This window comes from Schistocerca americana, chromosome X (assembly GCF_021461395.2).
Source record: "Schistocerca americana isolate TAMUIC-IGC-003095 chromosome X, iqSchAmer2.1, whole genome shotgun sequence".
NCBI classification, from domain to species: Eukaryota; Metazoa; Arthropoda; class Insecta; order Orthoptera; family Acrididae; genus Schistocerca; species Schistocerca americana.
The window spans coordinates 934,151,906-934,167,460 of NC_060130.1; the positions used below are offsets into that span (position 1 = coordinate 934,151,906).

At 33.8% G+C, this 15,555-nt stretch overlaps 1 protein-coding gene across 1 annotated transcript in view; it reads right to left on the reverse strand.

Annotated features, from left to right (window-relative positions):
- The window catches only part of LOC124555068 (forkhead box protein P1), a 714,894-nt gene that overhangs the window by 78,335 nt on the left and 621,004 nt on the right, over positions 1–15,555 (reverse strand). The window contains exons 13-15 of the mRNA XM_047128852.1: positions 14,404–14,582; positions 4,413–4,488; positions 4,254–4,280 (exon numbers count right to left, since the gene is read on the reverse strand). Coding sequence (XP_046984808.1) covers positions 4,254–4,280; positions 4,413–4,488; positions 14,404–14,582 — 282 coding nt within the window. The remainder of the gene's footprint in view (positions 1–4,253; positions 4,281–4,412; positions 4,489–14,403; positions 14,583–15,555) is intronic.

Sequence of the window (15,555 nt, forward strand, 5' to 3'; positions counted from 1 at the left end):
TCAAATGGAAAACAGAAAGATGTACTGGATACACAAAAATATGTCTCAAAATTATTAGAATGGAGTACCACCACATGTGGAGTGCCTCAGAGCTCTGTTCTGGGCTCTCCGGTTTTTATTATTTTTATTAACGATCTAGATATTTGCAGAGAATACTGTAAATTCATCATCTTTGCTGATAACACTACACTACTTAATTATAATTCAATAGAAAAACTTGAGGTGTCAGCTACTAAGGTTTTTTGGGGTATTGTTCACTAGTTTAACAATTATGATTTTCCTGTTAATTACAGTAAAATGAACTATATTCAGTTTCACACAGCCTCTAAAGATGGAGAAATAGGAGGAAAAATAGCTGACCAGCAGATATCTAGGGTGGATAGTTCATATACCTGGGCTTACATACTGATAACAAACTGAACTGGTCAAATCACATCCTGGATGGTTGCAAAAGACTGAATTCTGCAACTTATGCTTTACACATTGACTGCTCTTATAGAAATATAGAAGCCATTAAATTACAATGTATGGAAAGTTCTGGTTGCTAGTAACAAATTATTTAGGAATAAAGGAGATGACTCACTAAAAGGCAGAAGTGCTGTGTCATTGGCTAGCGATTAGAATGGCTTTTGTTTGTGTACCTATTGGAAATGAAATGCGTCTGCCTTTTGGTGAGTCTTCTCCTTTATTCTTCTTCTTTATTCCTTTATACCAATGACACAGCACTTCTGCCTTTTAGTGAGTCATCTCCTTTATTCCTAAATAATTTGAAACCATTAAATTAGCTTATTATGTCTATTTCCAGTCAATTATGGTGTACAGAATCATATTCTGTGGAAGTCAGCCACATGCTACAAAAGTACTATGTGCACATAAAAGAGCCATAAGAATCATGAATGGAGTCCAGCCCAGAGCCACATGCAACAATCTTTTCAAGGAATGGGAAATCTTCACATGCATTCCACAATACATATTCTCCATAATGTGTTTCATTAGGAAAAAAATTATGTATCATAGTCATGATACTAGATGAAAAGACAGTATCCACTATGAGCATGCCCACTTTAGTGCCAATAAGGTTTTTAATGCCCTACCTTCACAAATAAAGTGTTCAATAGATGATGAGCTCTTGTTTTAAAAAAAAACTTAAAGCAGTTGCTACTGCAAGGATCATTTTACACCACAGAAGAGTTCTGAACCACAATGAATAGTACCAATGTACATGAAACTCTCAGATAAATTCCTAGATTAGATTAAATTAGATTAGGTTAGTACTTGTTCCATAGATCATGAATATGACACTTTCTAATCATGTGGAATGTGTCAGGTTAATAAAAAGTGTCTATAGAAGATATTACATTACACAAAATATTACATGACACAACTATATCCAAAAATTCATCTAATGAGTAGAAGGATTTGCCATTAAGAAACTCTTTTAATTTCCTTTTAAATGCTATATGGCTATCTGTCAGACTTTTGATGCTATTAGGTAAGTGAGCAAAGACTTTTGTGGCAGCATAATTTGCCCCTTCTGAGCCAAAGTTAGATTTAGCCTTGAGTAGTGAAGATCATCCTTTCTCCTAGTGTTGTGGCCATGTACACTACTATTACTTTTGAATTCGTTTGGATTGTTAATAACAAATTTCATAAGTGAATATATATATATTGTGAGGCTACAGTGAAGATCTCTAGCTCTTTAAATAAGTGTCTGCAGGATGATCTTGGATAAGCTCGAGCAATTATTCTGATTACACACTTTTGTGCAATGAACACTCTTTTACTCAATGATGAGTTACCCCAGAATATGATGCCATAACAAAGCAGAGAATGAAAATAGGCATGGTAAGCTAATTTACTCAGATGTATATCGCCAAAATATCAGTGTGTTTTTTCCATTTCAACCCCTCACCAATGCATACACCTAGAAATTTTGAATATTCTACCTTAGCTTCAGATTTCTGATCAAAGTCTATATTTATTAATGGTGTCATTCTATTTACTGTGTGGAACTGTATATACTATGTTTTGTCAAAGTTTAATGAGAGCCCATTTGCAGAGAACCACTTAATGATTTTCTGAAAAACATCGTTTACAATTTCACCAGTTAATTCTTGTCTGTTGGGTGTGATAGCTATACTTGTATCATCAGCAAAAAGTACCAGCTTTGCATCTTCATGAATATAGAATGGTAAGTCATTAATATATATTAAGAACAGCAGAGGACCCACGACCAAACCTTGCACTCTTCCAGTTAGGTATGATTTAAACCATTTGAGCACTGTCCCATTCATACCACAGTACTTGAGCTTACCTAGAAGTATTCCATGATTTACACAATCAAAAGCCTTTGATAGATCACAAAAAATCCCAACAGGTGACTTCCAGTTACTCAGAGCATTTAATATTTCATTAATGAAAGTATATACAGCATTTTCCGTTGAAAAACCTTTCTGGAAACCAAACTGACATTTTGTTAAAACTTTAGTTTTACAAACATGTGAAGATACTGTACAATACATTACTTTTTCAAGAATTTTGGATAAGGCAGTCAGAAGAGAGATTGGGCAGTAGTTGTTGACGTCAGATGTATCCCTTTTTTATGCAGTGGTTTAACAATGGCATACTTCAGTCTATCTGGGAAAATACCCTGCTTCAGAGAGCTATTACATATGTGGCTAAGAATCCCACTTATTTCTTGGGAACAAGCTTTTATTATCCTGCTGGAAATGTCATCAATTCCATGTGAGCTTTTATTCTTGAGTGAGTTTATTATCTTCCTAATTTCAGAAGGAGAGGTAGGTGGAATTTCAATTGTATCAAATGGTGTGGGTAAGGCCTCTTCCATTAACTGCCTTGCTTCTTCCAAGGAACATTTAGATCCCATTTTCTCTACAACATTTAAAAAATGATTATTCAAAATGTTTTCGACTTCCGGCTTGTCGTTTATCAAGTTTCCATTCACTTTGATGGTGATGCCGTCATCCTGTACTCTTGGTTTCCCTGTCTCCCTTGTAATAATATTCCAAATTGTTTTGATTTTGTTATCAGAGGTATTAATCTCAGACATGATGCACATGCTTCTGGACTTATTAATAACCTTTCTTAATGTAGCACAGTAGTTTTTATAATATTTGGCTGTTTCTGGGTCATTACTCTTTCTTGTTGTTAGATACAGTTCCCTTTTGTGGTTAAAAGATATTTTTATTCCTTTAGTAAGCCAAGGTTTTTTGCATGGTTTCTTCTAATTAGATTTAACTACTTCCTTGGGGAAACAGTTTTCAAATTCTCTTACAAGTGTATCATGAAATAAGTTATATTTTAAATTAGCATCGGGTTCCTTGTACACCTCATCCCAATCTAACTGCTGAAGATTTTCGCTAAAATTTCTAATTGTTGAGTCAGTAATTGAATGCACAACTTTGGAGGATACCTTTCAATTACTGAATGGAGCTATGTCATATACTGTAACTAGCTGAGCATCATGATCAGAAAGCCCATTCTCAACAGGATAAGAATTTATGTTTTTAAACCTATCTTGGTCTATAAAAGCATTATCTATCAATGTGCTGCTGTCCTTTACTACCCGAGTAGGAAAATTAATGACAGATGTCAAATTGAAAGAACCAAGCAAGACTTCCAGGTCATTCTTCCTATTACACTCTTTCAGTGAATCAACATTGAAGTCCCCACAAATATTAATTTACTTTCGCCTATCTGACAGACAGCACAACAAGACATCCAAGTTTTCCAGGAATAAATGAAAGTTTCCCGAAGGAGACCTATATACTGTTATAATTATAAAAGTGCCCTCCCTCAGTTTAAGTTTTATTTGCGATCCTGTCTATTTACTATTGTAAATGTATTTATTTTTCTACAACATATTTTCTGTATTTTTATTTTCTATAATATTTATTTTTCTGTAACATTTATTTAACTGCAAAATTTATTTCTCTGTAATAGAACCTAAGCTGTAGATAGTTTAATATGAAACTGATTAGTACTATTTACATAATACCATCACAAATCTGTAAAACTGACACGTTCCTGTGATATATTCACAACATGGATCACAGGAACACAAAATAAATAAAGAAATAAAAATAAATAAATTCATGAATAAATAAATAACTTAAATAAAGTGGTTTACCAACTAGTATTAACCGATAAACATTTGTAATCTATGTACTGATATATTAGGTGTAGCTGTCATGATGTATGAAGTAAAATAGAAGTTAAATGTTATACATTACCTCTGAGTAATTCTCGCATTGGACATTCTTGAAACATACAGAAATTTGTATTACTTGCCAATAATTGTAATAATTTGTATTTGAAATCTCAGTTACTTCTCTTTCAATTTTACCTAATAGTTTAACAACAGAGAAAGACAAGGCAAGTACAATACTTACTTGAAGACTCGTATTCAGCGCATCTCCATATAATGTTGGGCTGTGTATCAGGGTGGGACTTTTTGACTGCACACCCCTATTGTTTCAGAGAACAAAAGAAAAAGACTATTAATAATGAAATATTCGATGGTCTATGGCAATAATAAATATTGATGATGATGACATTGGTTTAGAAAAGCTGCAAAAAAAATCAGTTATGTTAATTCTTAAAACTGCAAGAAGGAAAAATTTGAGTAAAAAAGAAAGAAAGATAAAAGGAAATATTTTACTCACCACAATGAGTTACAATTATTTATTTGCAATTTAATAATTGATAAGTATAAAATGAATAAAAAAACTGTTTCAAATCAACTGACAATCACAACTTACTCCCTGATGATGGCCATGATACTGTGCATGTAACAAAATTGCTTATTTGATCATACTGTGATTTGAAACAGCTGAGAATTGTTTCCAAGTAATTATTCTACCTTTTCATTGATGATCACTCTTCTCTTCCTGAAAAGTTTCTCTAAAAATGAAAACTTTGAAAAAATGAAGAAAAAATGAAAAAGTTTAAAATTATCTTGGAAACATTCTCTAGATAGTTAGAATTTAAAAATGTAAACAAAATATGTGAGAAAGATAAATAGTAAAATGTAAAAAATTTCGAAAGAGTGAAATATATAAATTTGAAAGATTTATAAAAATTTAACTATGAAAAGACTGATAAATATAAATAGATTATAGAAATGTAGAAAATAGAGAAATGGAAAAAGAGTAGATTAAAGTAAATTCTAGAGTACTTAAGTTCCATTCCCATGAAAATATACCTTTTATGATGACACTCTCATTTCTGGAGATGGTTAATGACTGACTATTAAGTATTCCATGTCATAAAAGCTATTGGCTACTATGAAGCTATTAATCTGCTAAATTCTATTTCCTTATGGGTTAAGTGTCTGAGAAGCTTATTGGTGAAATGAAAATATATCATGCTCTTGGTGAAATCAGAAAGTTCTCCTTAGATACAAAACAAAATAATTCTGTTGGCTATAGATTTAGATTTTTTAAAAGTGTTATCCTCAAATCACTAAGAACATGCGATGATTTTTAACTGTTAAAAAATGTGTAAATAACTACTACACAGCATAGTACACTACAAAAGTGCTTGTTCTGTCATTTATGTAATCTAAATTCATTAGTCTGTGAAGGTGCCATGCAGTGGGCTGAGACATTGCACACAGCTGTGTCTTCAAATGCATGTATCCCTTTGGTCTTGTATTAACAATAGAATAGGCTGCAAAGCTACACAGTAATTGAAAGTGTTGTGTTATATTTGTGAAAAATGTTTATTCATATTCAGTTACTCATGAGGCGTGATCACATGCTCTATGTGAATGACAAACATTTCAAAAAACTGTTGATGACAGAAACTATAAAGCCAAATTGTGAAACAGAACTCTAGAATGAAGTTTGCAGTATATTAATCATATGGAGATTGATGGATCAATAAAAAATGTATTTTAGTTACTCTAAGTACTAGTAAAATGCCAAAGGAACATCTTATGGAATAAAAATATTATGAGGACTCTCAGTAAAACCATGCATCTAGAGGTGGTAATACATGATGCACTAATGGTGGACAAGTCATATACATGCTGTTTCTTCATAATATCAAATTATGAAAGCAACTAATAGTTGTTATTGAATTTTTGGGAATCTGTTCTGTACTTAGGCAGTTTTCATGACAGGTGGCTCAGTTACGTCAACTCAACACATAAACTGTCTTTTCTGTCAGTCCACGTCAGTTTCTCATTCCCTGGTTCTTCCATCATTTATGATGCATCACACTGACATATTTCTATTTACTTTTGATGCTCTCATTGTGATCAACAATAGTTTCTTCTACTTAAGTTTTGATGGAACCTTGAATTAAAGGTCCTTCCTGCTTTTGATTTTTATTCTAAATTTGAGATCTTTATTTTATTTCGCAGAAGGATGCAAGATTAAATTGATGTTTACACTCTTTGGTAGGTTTCAATTTACAAAAATTCCCATGTTCATTGCCCCAATGGTTCTTTTTGTTTTAAGTTATGATTTTATCAGCATAAATGCTTTAAAATAATTATCATTATGGTTTAATAATGTCTTCTTCTACCACAGTTATTCATTTGAAATTACTTAGACCATGTAGGTCTTCTTGTCACTCTCTCTCAATAAATACTAAACAGTTTCATAGAAACCCAAATAAAATTTGTACATACACACTCCTTTACCTAAATGTTGCATGAATTTTGCTAATTTCATCATTCTGAGCAACAATATTTAACATATCTGTAGTATTGTCTCATAGACATTTATGTAAAAACAATATATCCCCAAGCATGTATTATCAGGAAAACTATTACGGATTGAATTATTTGCATATTCTGACAATCAACAAAACTTTTGGCAACAAATTATGTAACTTATTTTCAGCATGAGAATATTCACCTGCTTTTTACATCCTGAGAAGCCCCATTCCTCAGGGTTAACTATGTTGTCACTTTTGAGTACATGCATATGTGTGAATCTCACTATAAATTCTAGAATGAACATTTCACTCCACAGTAGAGACTGTGCTATTCTGAAACTTCCTGGCAGATTAAAACAGAATATTGGACCAGAACACCTTGCATTTTATAACCCACCATCACACTTTCAATTCTGCCAACATCTCTCTCCTACTTTCCATATTTGGCAAAAGTTCTCCAGCATATCTTTGTAGAATAGCTCTCTTGGAAGAGATGATACTGCAGAGAAATAGCTCAGCCACACCCTTGCAATTGTTTTCTATAGCGAAGCTTTTGCTCTGCAGCAGAGTGTGAATTTTTCACAAACTGTCTGGTATATTTATACTGTGTGTGCTGATATGTGTATGTATAGAAATTATAAAGAAGAAAAGAAAGTTTTATTCTGAATTATTATAGCTATCACTACAATGTTGAAAATGTTGAGAACATTTTTCAACATGTTCTTTACATAATTTGGTTACATGTGTTAACAATATTTACAGGTTACCCAATGGAAACTACCTAACAATGGAAACTTCAGGTATGAATATCAACAATGTAAGAAGAGAAATATTGGTACTTACCTTAAGGAAGGGACGTTAAATTGCAGAAAGCCACAATTAAAGACATTTACACAAAGCTCTCAGCTACAGCTTCATCAACAAAAGTTAAACACACACCACTCATGCACATGAGCGAGCACTTCTCACATACACATGACCACCAACTCTGGGAGTTGGGGCAAGAATTCTGGCCTGAGCTGTCAGAGTTGGTGGTCATGCGTGCATGAGGTGTGCTTGCTTGTGTGTATGAATGGCATGCGTTTTTCTTATGCTGATGAAGACTGTGGTCGAAAGCTTTGTGTAAGGGTCTTTTAATTGTGCCTGTCTGCAACTTAATGTGTCTCCTTTACAGTAAGTAGCAATATATCCTTTGCTACACTGTCGATATTCCAATGGAAAGTATGTAATAACAAAAAGTAATTAAAATAAGCAACAGATTAAACTGTAGAGGAATGTGAAATGCTGTGCTATGGGTCAAGACCAGTAAATGCTTGATTATTCACAACACTAACATCAGTACTGACACACTGCATGCACTAAAGGTCAGGTTAAAGTCAACATTTAGAAACTAATGAAGATTTTCAAGTACATTCTGCAGCTACAGGAGTTAAGATAGTGGCACTTTCCAGACATTGTTTTAGCATATTGCAACCAGACTGCTAATATAAAGCTCAATAAGAATGAAAAACAGAAGAGAGAGAGAGAATGGCAGCATTGAACATTGTGTTACTTTTAGAGTTCTTAGAAAGCATGGAGTAAATTTCGCAGAAGCATGCAAAAGAGTAAAAAAGAGAGCATCTAGACGAAAATTCATGGAAGTTAAAAAGATTTGAGTTTTAACATTTCAAGACAACCATTAGTGATGAAGTACAAGCATGGATAGAAGAAGGATGAAGGATGGGAAAGGAAATTAGACTGTCCTTTCCAAAGGAACCATCAAGATCTTTTCTTTAAACAATTAAGGAAAACCATAAAACCTAAATATTTATGGCTGGATTGTCGCAAAGTGAATCCAGTACTTTAAACTCTATGTCATCTTACTCAATGTGCTACTTTTGGAAGTGATGTAAGTTTGTCCCAACAAGGGTGATAATGTTCTCTGTGAATGTGTTATGTTCTCACACTAGAAGCATCAAGAGAGAGCTATAGCAGTTATTGGAATAATGGAAATATTTGTGTCACTCAATACAAAATATTGTGAGACACCACTTCACATGCAAAAGTACTACCAGTTGTTTATTATAGAGACTGTCATTTCACAATTAAAATTTCGATAAAATAGGAAAGTAAAACTTAATGATAGTTTTTAAGGGCTGACCCTCAAACATTCAGTATTGAGAAACGAGGCAGTAAAATAAAATTTATGAGAAAAGAACTTAATGAATATACAGAAAGGATAGTGAATGAGGTGACAATAATACCATTCTAACAAACTGAGTTACATTGAAAGATAGTTAAACCATATTGGGCAAGAAAGAAAGTAACAAAATAAGTATGACCTTTGAGAAGGTAAGCAATAAGATAAAATGCCAAGTACAGACAAAGATGGACGATTCTTGATTTTGTGAAGTCCACTGTCGTATTTCTCCTACAGAAATGACAGAAGTTTATATACTGACAATCATGGGAAGTAAGTACTTGCACGTAACAATACAAAGAAACAGAATTTACATAGACCAACAATAATAATAATAGTGTCATAATTCTAAAACAATATGATGAATCAAATTTCAGGAATAGTAGGGTAAAGTTTTGATTTGAACATCCAAATTAAGATATTTGATTACTTTTGTAAAGTGAAATGGGTAACATTTCTTCAGTGAGAAAGCTGTAGAGTAATGAAAAACAAACTAGGTTACAGGGTTCTTAAATTTGATGTGCATGACATACAGATCTCAGTGACAAGATGATGGATGATGAAAACTATATGACACCACAATTTAGTCACATTTCAAAGTCTGTGGTTTTAATCAAACAGTGCAGGTTCTATGCAGATACATTTGATGTCCTTTAATAAAATGCTGTATTTTCATAATGTGCAGTGAACTGAACTCTTAAATATTTTGTAATAAGACAAGTACTTGATGATGGAATCTCATATTGGAAAATAGATTGCACAAAAAATGAGCTACAGATGTGGGAAAAGGTGGTCTTAAATTACAAATTTACATGTGTTTTGCAAAATACTAGTCTCAGAAGCATAACAATTAAATAATCAACTTGTTGTCCTTGTCATTATGAAAATTTTCAAAAATCTAGTAAAATTCTGATGACACTGTTATTTTATCTGGTGAGGTTCACATATAATTTAAAAGTATTCCAGTATCTGCTGTACATGTGCTATTTATTTCATAGTCAGCATAATTATAAGTGAACTGCAGTTTGAAATTGTATTGATAGATATTTTTAATTCCAAATCTTTATATGGTATGAACTCCAAATAGTTTAATTCATTACCTGGTGAGTCACTAACATGTTACATGAACTGTAGTGACCCTATTGTACTTTATTATGGCATCACTGAAATTGTGTTTGTGTCTGCAGATGCATACATTATGCTGAATTTTGTGCATCAAAAAGTTAGCAATGTGGTACATGGTTGTGAAGAGTGCATCTTAGGTTTCACACAATCAGTGTTCCTGGAAACAGTGCTAATTCCAATACAGCAGCTACTTTTTCCCAGAGGTAGGCAATTACCCTCTAAAATTCTTTGGTACCATTTACATGTGTGTGTGACTTGCATATACTTCCAATTATTAAGAAATTTTCTCTGCTTATGGAATCTGCAATAAAATATGACTATAAGTGATGTCAATTTACTTACAAATTTTGTATGAAACTTGACAAGAATGCCATAGGACATTGAGAATATGCTGAATTTGAGAGTTTTAAGGTACTTTGCAACCCAAATAGTGTTGATAACATGATATTTAAAGAGTACACCAATAAAATAATTGCAGAATTTCATTGTCCCTAGATTATGAACTGCAAATCAATCTATAAAAACTTCATTTCACCATATGGATTTAGCTTTAATGAATTCTATTTTTGACTTTTGAGTCATCAAGACCGGTAAGTGTTTGGGGAGTAATTTTTGTGTCACTGAGCATTAATATATAACTAAAATTTATTATATTTCAGGAAGAGATCATGCAATGGGTAGCATTGTTATTCAGGGTGCCACACATTGCCCCTGAAGTAATCAGGCGTGTTTTGGTTAAGAGCTGCTTTCTGTAGTTTTATGCATTGCTCTGTACCTGTTGACTGGTCTTCTTACTATTGCAGTTGATAATCATGTGTTCTTAATATAATACAGTGTCAGATATAAAAAAAGTCTTGCATTCCCTAATCTTTATTAAATCATCTTATCAAGTCAGGTAATATTAAAATACAAGAGTAATTTTTCCTCAGTCATAAAATAAGCATGAAATATTATTAGTAAAGGAAGAGGTCACTGTGAGACGGTATTGTCCTTCAACAATGAAAGATTACTTTTTAAAGTAGGGAGTTTCATCAAGTTATGATGCATGCCACACCTGTGTGTCTCTATAAGAAGAGGGGCCTCCACAGATATTAGTATCCACTGGTTAGTTTCTCTGATTACACCACTTTCTGAAAAAGTCTGAGAAGCTAAAGTATTTAGTTATTTTCACCCCCCCCCCCCCCCCCCCCCCCCCCTGTGCAGTAATAGCATGTTACCCAACAAAGGTAATAAATATTTAAAAAGATAGTACATCAGTAATTGATCACTTCTGTGATATATTAAATGAAATTCAGTCCTACTGTCAGAGAAGTTACTGTTTGTATGAATACATGTTTCAGCATGGAAAGAAACAGGATGCTGAATGACATGCTAATGTGTTCAAGTAATATGGGTGACACTACATTATCTGCATTGAGATAAATTACCATCCAGATTTGAATCAAGAGCCTGTGACTATTTGTGATATGTGCTATGTGTTAGTTTGAGACAAGAAGAAGAATTTGTTAGTTTGAAGATGGAACAAGTATTTTTGTCAAACTAGATAAAGATGCAACAACAGAAGAATTAGTAAATATGAGAATGCAGACATTCCAAATGTGTACTACTGATGAAAAACCCTCGGATTTCCAACTATGTGGTAATTTTAAAATACTGTGGGTTTCCAGCGAGCTGGCAGTGTTTATATACTGAGATATTTTGACAATTATCATACTCATTATTCTCACAAAGATGATGAGAATGGTACTGAGATGTCAAAGTATCTTAACACTGCCAACTGGCCCAACTGACCAGAAACCCAAGATCTTTTCATAAGAACATGTAGTAAATGATACACTTTTTGAAAACTACTAACTGGTTTCTACACAAATGGACGACCTTTAAGCAGTGAAAAACCACAGATAACCCGTTTTCATTCTGTTCAAAATACTCCATCTCTAATTAATCTACTGAATCAGGGAGAAATTATAAACAAGGCAGAGTATAAGTTCATGGGTGTGAATACTGATGTAACTTAAACAGGAAAAACTGTATAGCATACCTGGTAAAACATTTAGATTCAGCTACTTTTACTGTAAAAAAATAATTGCCAGCCTTAGGGACATAGAAATCAGTAAGCTAACATTTTAGGATGTTTTCATTCATTGATTTTATATAGAATAATAAACTTGGGTAAGACCTCACCTGAGGAAAAATTATTCATTGTATGAGCAAAACGGATTTTGAATATGTCTTGGGTTTCGACACATTCCTATTGAAGATACAAATATAAAATTCTTTGACACTCTACTCCTGAAAATAGAATGTCTGACAGACAACAACAAGTGCAAATTAAAACAACTTCTCCTTAACAAGATCTTCTGTACTCATGGTGGATTCTTCAATACAAGTGTGTACCAATAGTAAATTAAACATAAACATTTTTAAGGAGTGTGTACAGCAACTAGCAGTTTTCACAATGTAAAGTTTATTGTGAATATGGCCTTTGGGACAAGTAACTATCTCTTGTCCACAATCTGCCTTGATAACACAGTATACGAAGCACTCAGTCCATGTAGCAAGGAGATTAAACACACATGTGCCTAAATAAATCCCATATTGATTTAATGGAAATTTCAGGTAGTTTTCTGGACCAGGTTATTTGACTGATGCAACAGTTTTCCTTTTCAGCAGAAGAGGAGATGGAAGAGATAGAAAAAGCAGAAGACGAAGAAGATACGGAGAAGAAGGAAGTGGTACGAGATTCATCAGCTCTTTCTCAACAACTTAGATAATGGAAACACATGCACACATGCTATTTTGTGGATGAAATATCCTTAATTCTGAAGGTAAAAAAAATTAATTTGGTTTAGAGTCTTCACACTCTCAGCTTCATCTGTAAGAGGTTCAATATAACTATGGGAGACTAAATGAATATGATCAAAGTGGACATGGTCCATCACTTTACTGATGTAACAAATTTCATGATTTTAAGTACACAGAAGATGTAACACCAATAATATAGTTGTACTTATAAAACATCTTTCTTCATATGTAAATATTGATACATCTGTTTAGATTAGATTATAAGAGGTAGCCAATTATCATTTCACAACTTGTGTCTGTGTGCTCTAAAAACAGAAAATGAATGAATCATTAAACTATGCTCATGCAAGCATCTGGAAAAATTGTTCCAATTTCAGATATAATGACAATCTAAAGTTATATGTGACAAAATGTCAGGTAGGTCAAATGGCTCCAAAATGTCAACTGGATCACAAGAAAAACTTGTTTGCTAAGTAGAAGAATTTTATAACATAACTGTTTGTCCATAGAAATTTTAACACTGAGTCATGTGTCCTACCAAATATAATGAACTGGAGGAAACAAATGGGATAATAGAAAACTTGGAGAATATGCATTGCTTTACTCAGACTATCCCTAATATTTCATCATGGGAAATTTGTTTATTTCTTTAATAGCAGTCATCCAGAATTTATTCTTCCCATTGGGAAACCAGTTACCTGAAATCTTTAAGAGTAATAAACATGGGGCAATTTTTTGTTATATTTGTTCAACTCTCTGCCAGTATGAAAGGTTATTTACAGATTCTAAACTGTAATCTGCCAGGAACTAGTGGTCCTATGAAGTAGACAAAAGGATGTTATAGGTTTTTTTTTGTTTCCACATCAGGCATTTACATTTCATGCACATGACTTGGTTTTCTGTCCAAAGACCATGCAGCAACTAAATTACAACTCTAAGTGCTACATATTAGCATCACTTATTTTACAGACCAACTTCAGCTAATGTGAGGTAAAGTTTTATCCATACTTTCGTTACTGTTGCTTACCATAATCAGACATCTATTTACCTGCTGCAGTTCATTAAACCAAAATACACTTCTGCTGCCAGTTAGTCCCTGTAGTTGCTTTTCTGTGGTAGTTACTGATAAATAGATTCATTTAATGTACTAATTTCTCAGCAGTTATTTTGCGTTATGTATTAATGTGAGATTGCAGAGTGTGTGTGTGTTTGTGTGTTTGTGTGTGTGTGTGTGTGTGTGTGTGTGTGGAGCACTCACCCGTGCATCTGTAGTAACATGTGTGTGATAGTATTACCTTTGTATTACATACTTACATATTTTTTGCTGTTATTCTAAACTTGTGTTATTGATCAATGCAATGTGATTTGGCACAAACAAGAACTAATATTGATTGAATTAGATGTAACAGTAAGTAACTGATCTTTGATTGCAGTCTGAAAACTGGGAGTATCCCAGTAGGTGTTAATTTAGATTTTTTGTTTACCATGTGTTAAGGGATACCTGGCTATAACCACTTCTGTCCTTGTAGTCGTGTGGCTCATAAACATCAAGACTAAAGCTAGAACAGCAGCAGCAGCAGCAAAGTTTGCAAAAAGTCAGTGCTTACTGTGCGGCGGAGAGGTGGGGTGGAGTGGGTGATGGGGTGGGGTCATATTTCCGGGGACGACCACGAGAAAGATGGCGTCGCTTGACAAACTCCGCATCATCCACCATCCAGAAGGAGCCAAAGTCGTCTTCATAGCGCACAAAACACTTGTGCAGTGACAGATTGGTGCGGATCGCGTTCTGTATACACAGACCACCAAGAAAGAGAAAAGAGAGTAAAAGACAAAGTTAAAGAGAAAAAAAGTTGAGAAAATCGTAAAGTCTCTCTTCTAGCTGCCTTCTGAGCAAGACATGTTCGATTTGAAATACCTTCCATCGCCCGTCCACCCTGTTCGCCTCACACACGTCGTTAGTCCTCGTTAATGCTTCCTCATGCTGGTTACGCACACACAGATACAAGCGAGAAAGAGAGAGAAAGAAAGTGGAAAACACACAATAAAACACAGAAATGGAATAAGACAAGAATGGAAAAAATGGGAAAAAATTCAAATCCAAATGTTTGCTAGAAGGAGCTAGAGACTAAAGTAGTCCGAGACCAACTTGCGTGTCCAGCTCAGCTCTGAGTAGACGTACCCTGTAGTGCATCGCTGTGACCGGCGTTTGTAAAATTCCACTTCATCCACAGTCCATACGGCTCCCTTCACGTTCTCCACCCTCATGAAACATTTGTGGAGAGACAGGTTGTGTCGCACTGCATTCTATACAAAATAATACACATACAAGTAAGCAACGCAAATCAAAAAGGAGAGATTAAAAAAGGAGATGAAAAGCATTTTAACAAAAGCTCACAAAAATTCTAAAGCTCTATAAATTATGTACTCAGCTATACAAACAGAATGAGAACACAAATTCAGAAAAGCAACTGTCATGCAGGTCTGTGGTGTGTCTTGTGCATGTTAATTTTTGTAATCAATGGAAAATCATAATTTAGCTTACAGAATGAGTCATATTAAAAAATAAAAGATTTACAGTAAAAATCTATCCTCAATGGATGAAGATAAAGAGAAGCTGTTGAAATATGGGACTGAGGGAGAAGCAAGTAAAGCCACAAAAAAAGTTAACAGACATGCACTACAACTTCAAAACAGACTGTCAGGAACTTTTTTCCTTGATCCAGTCATAATCAGTTTCAAGGCTGCATTGTCTAATAGCA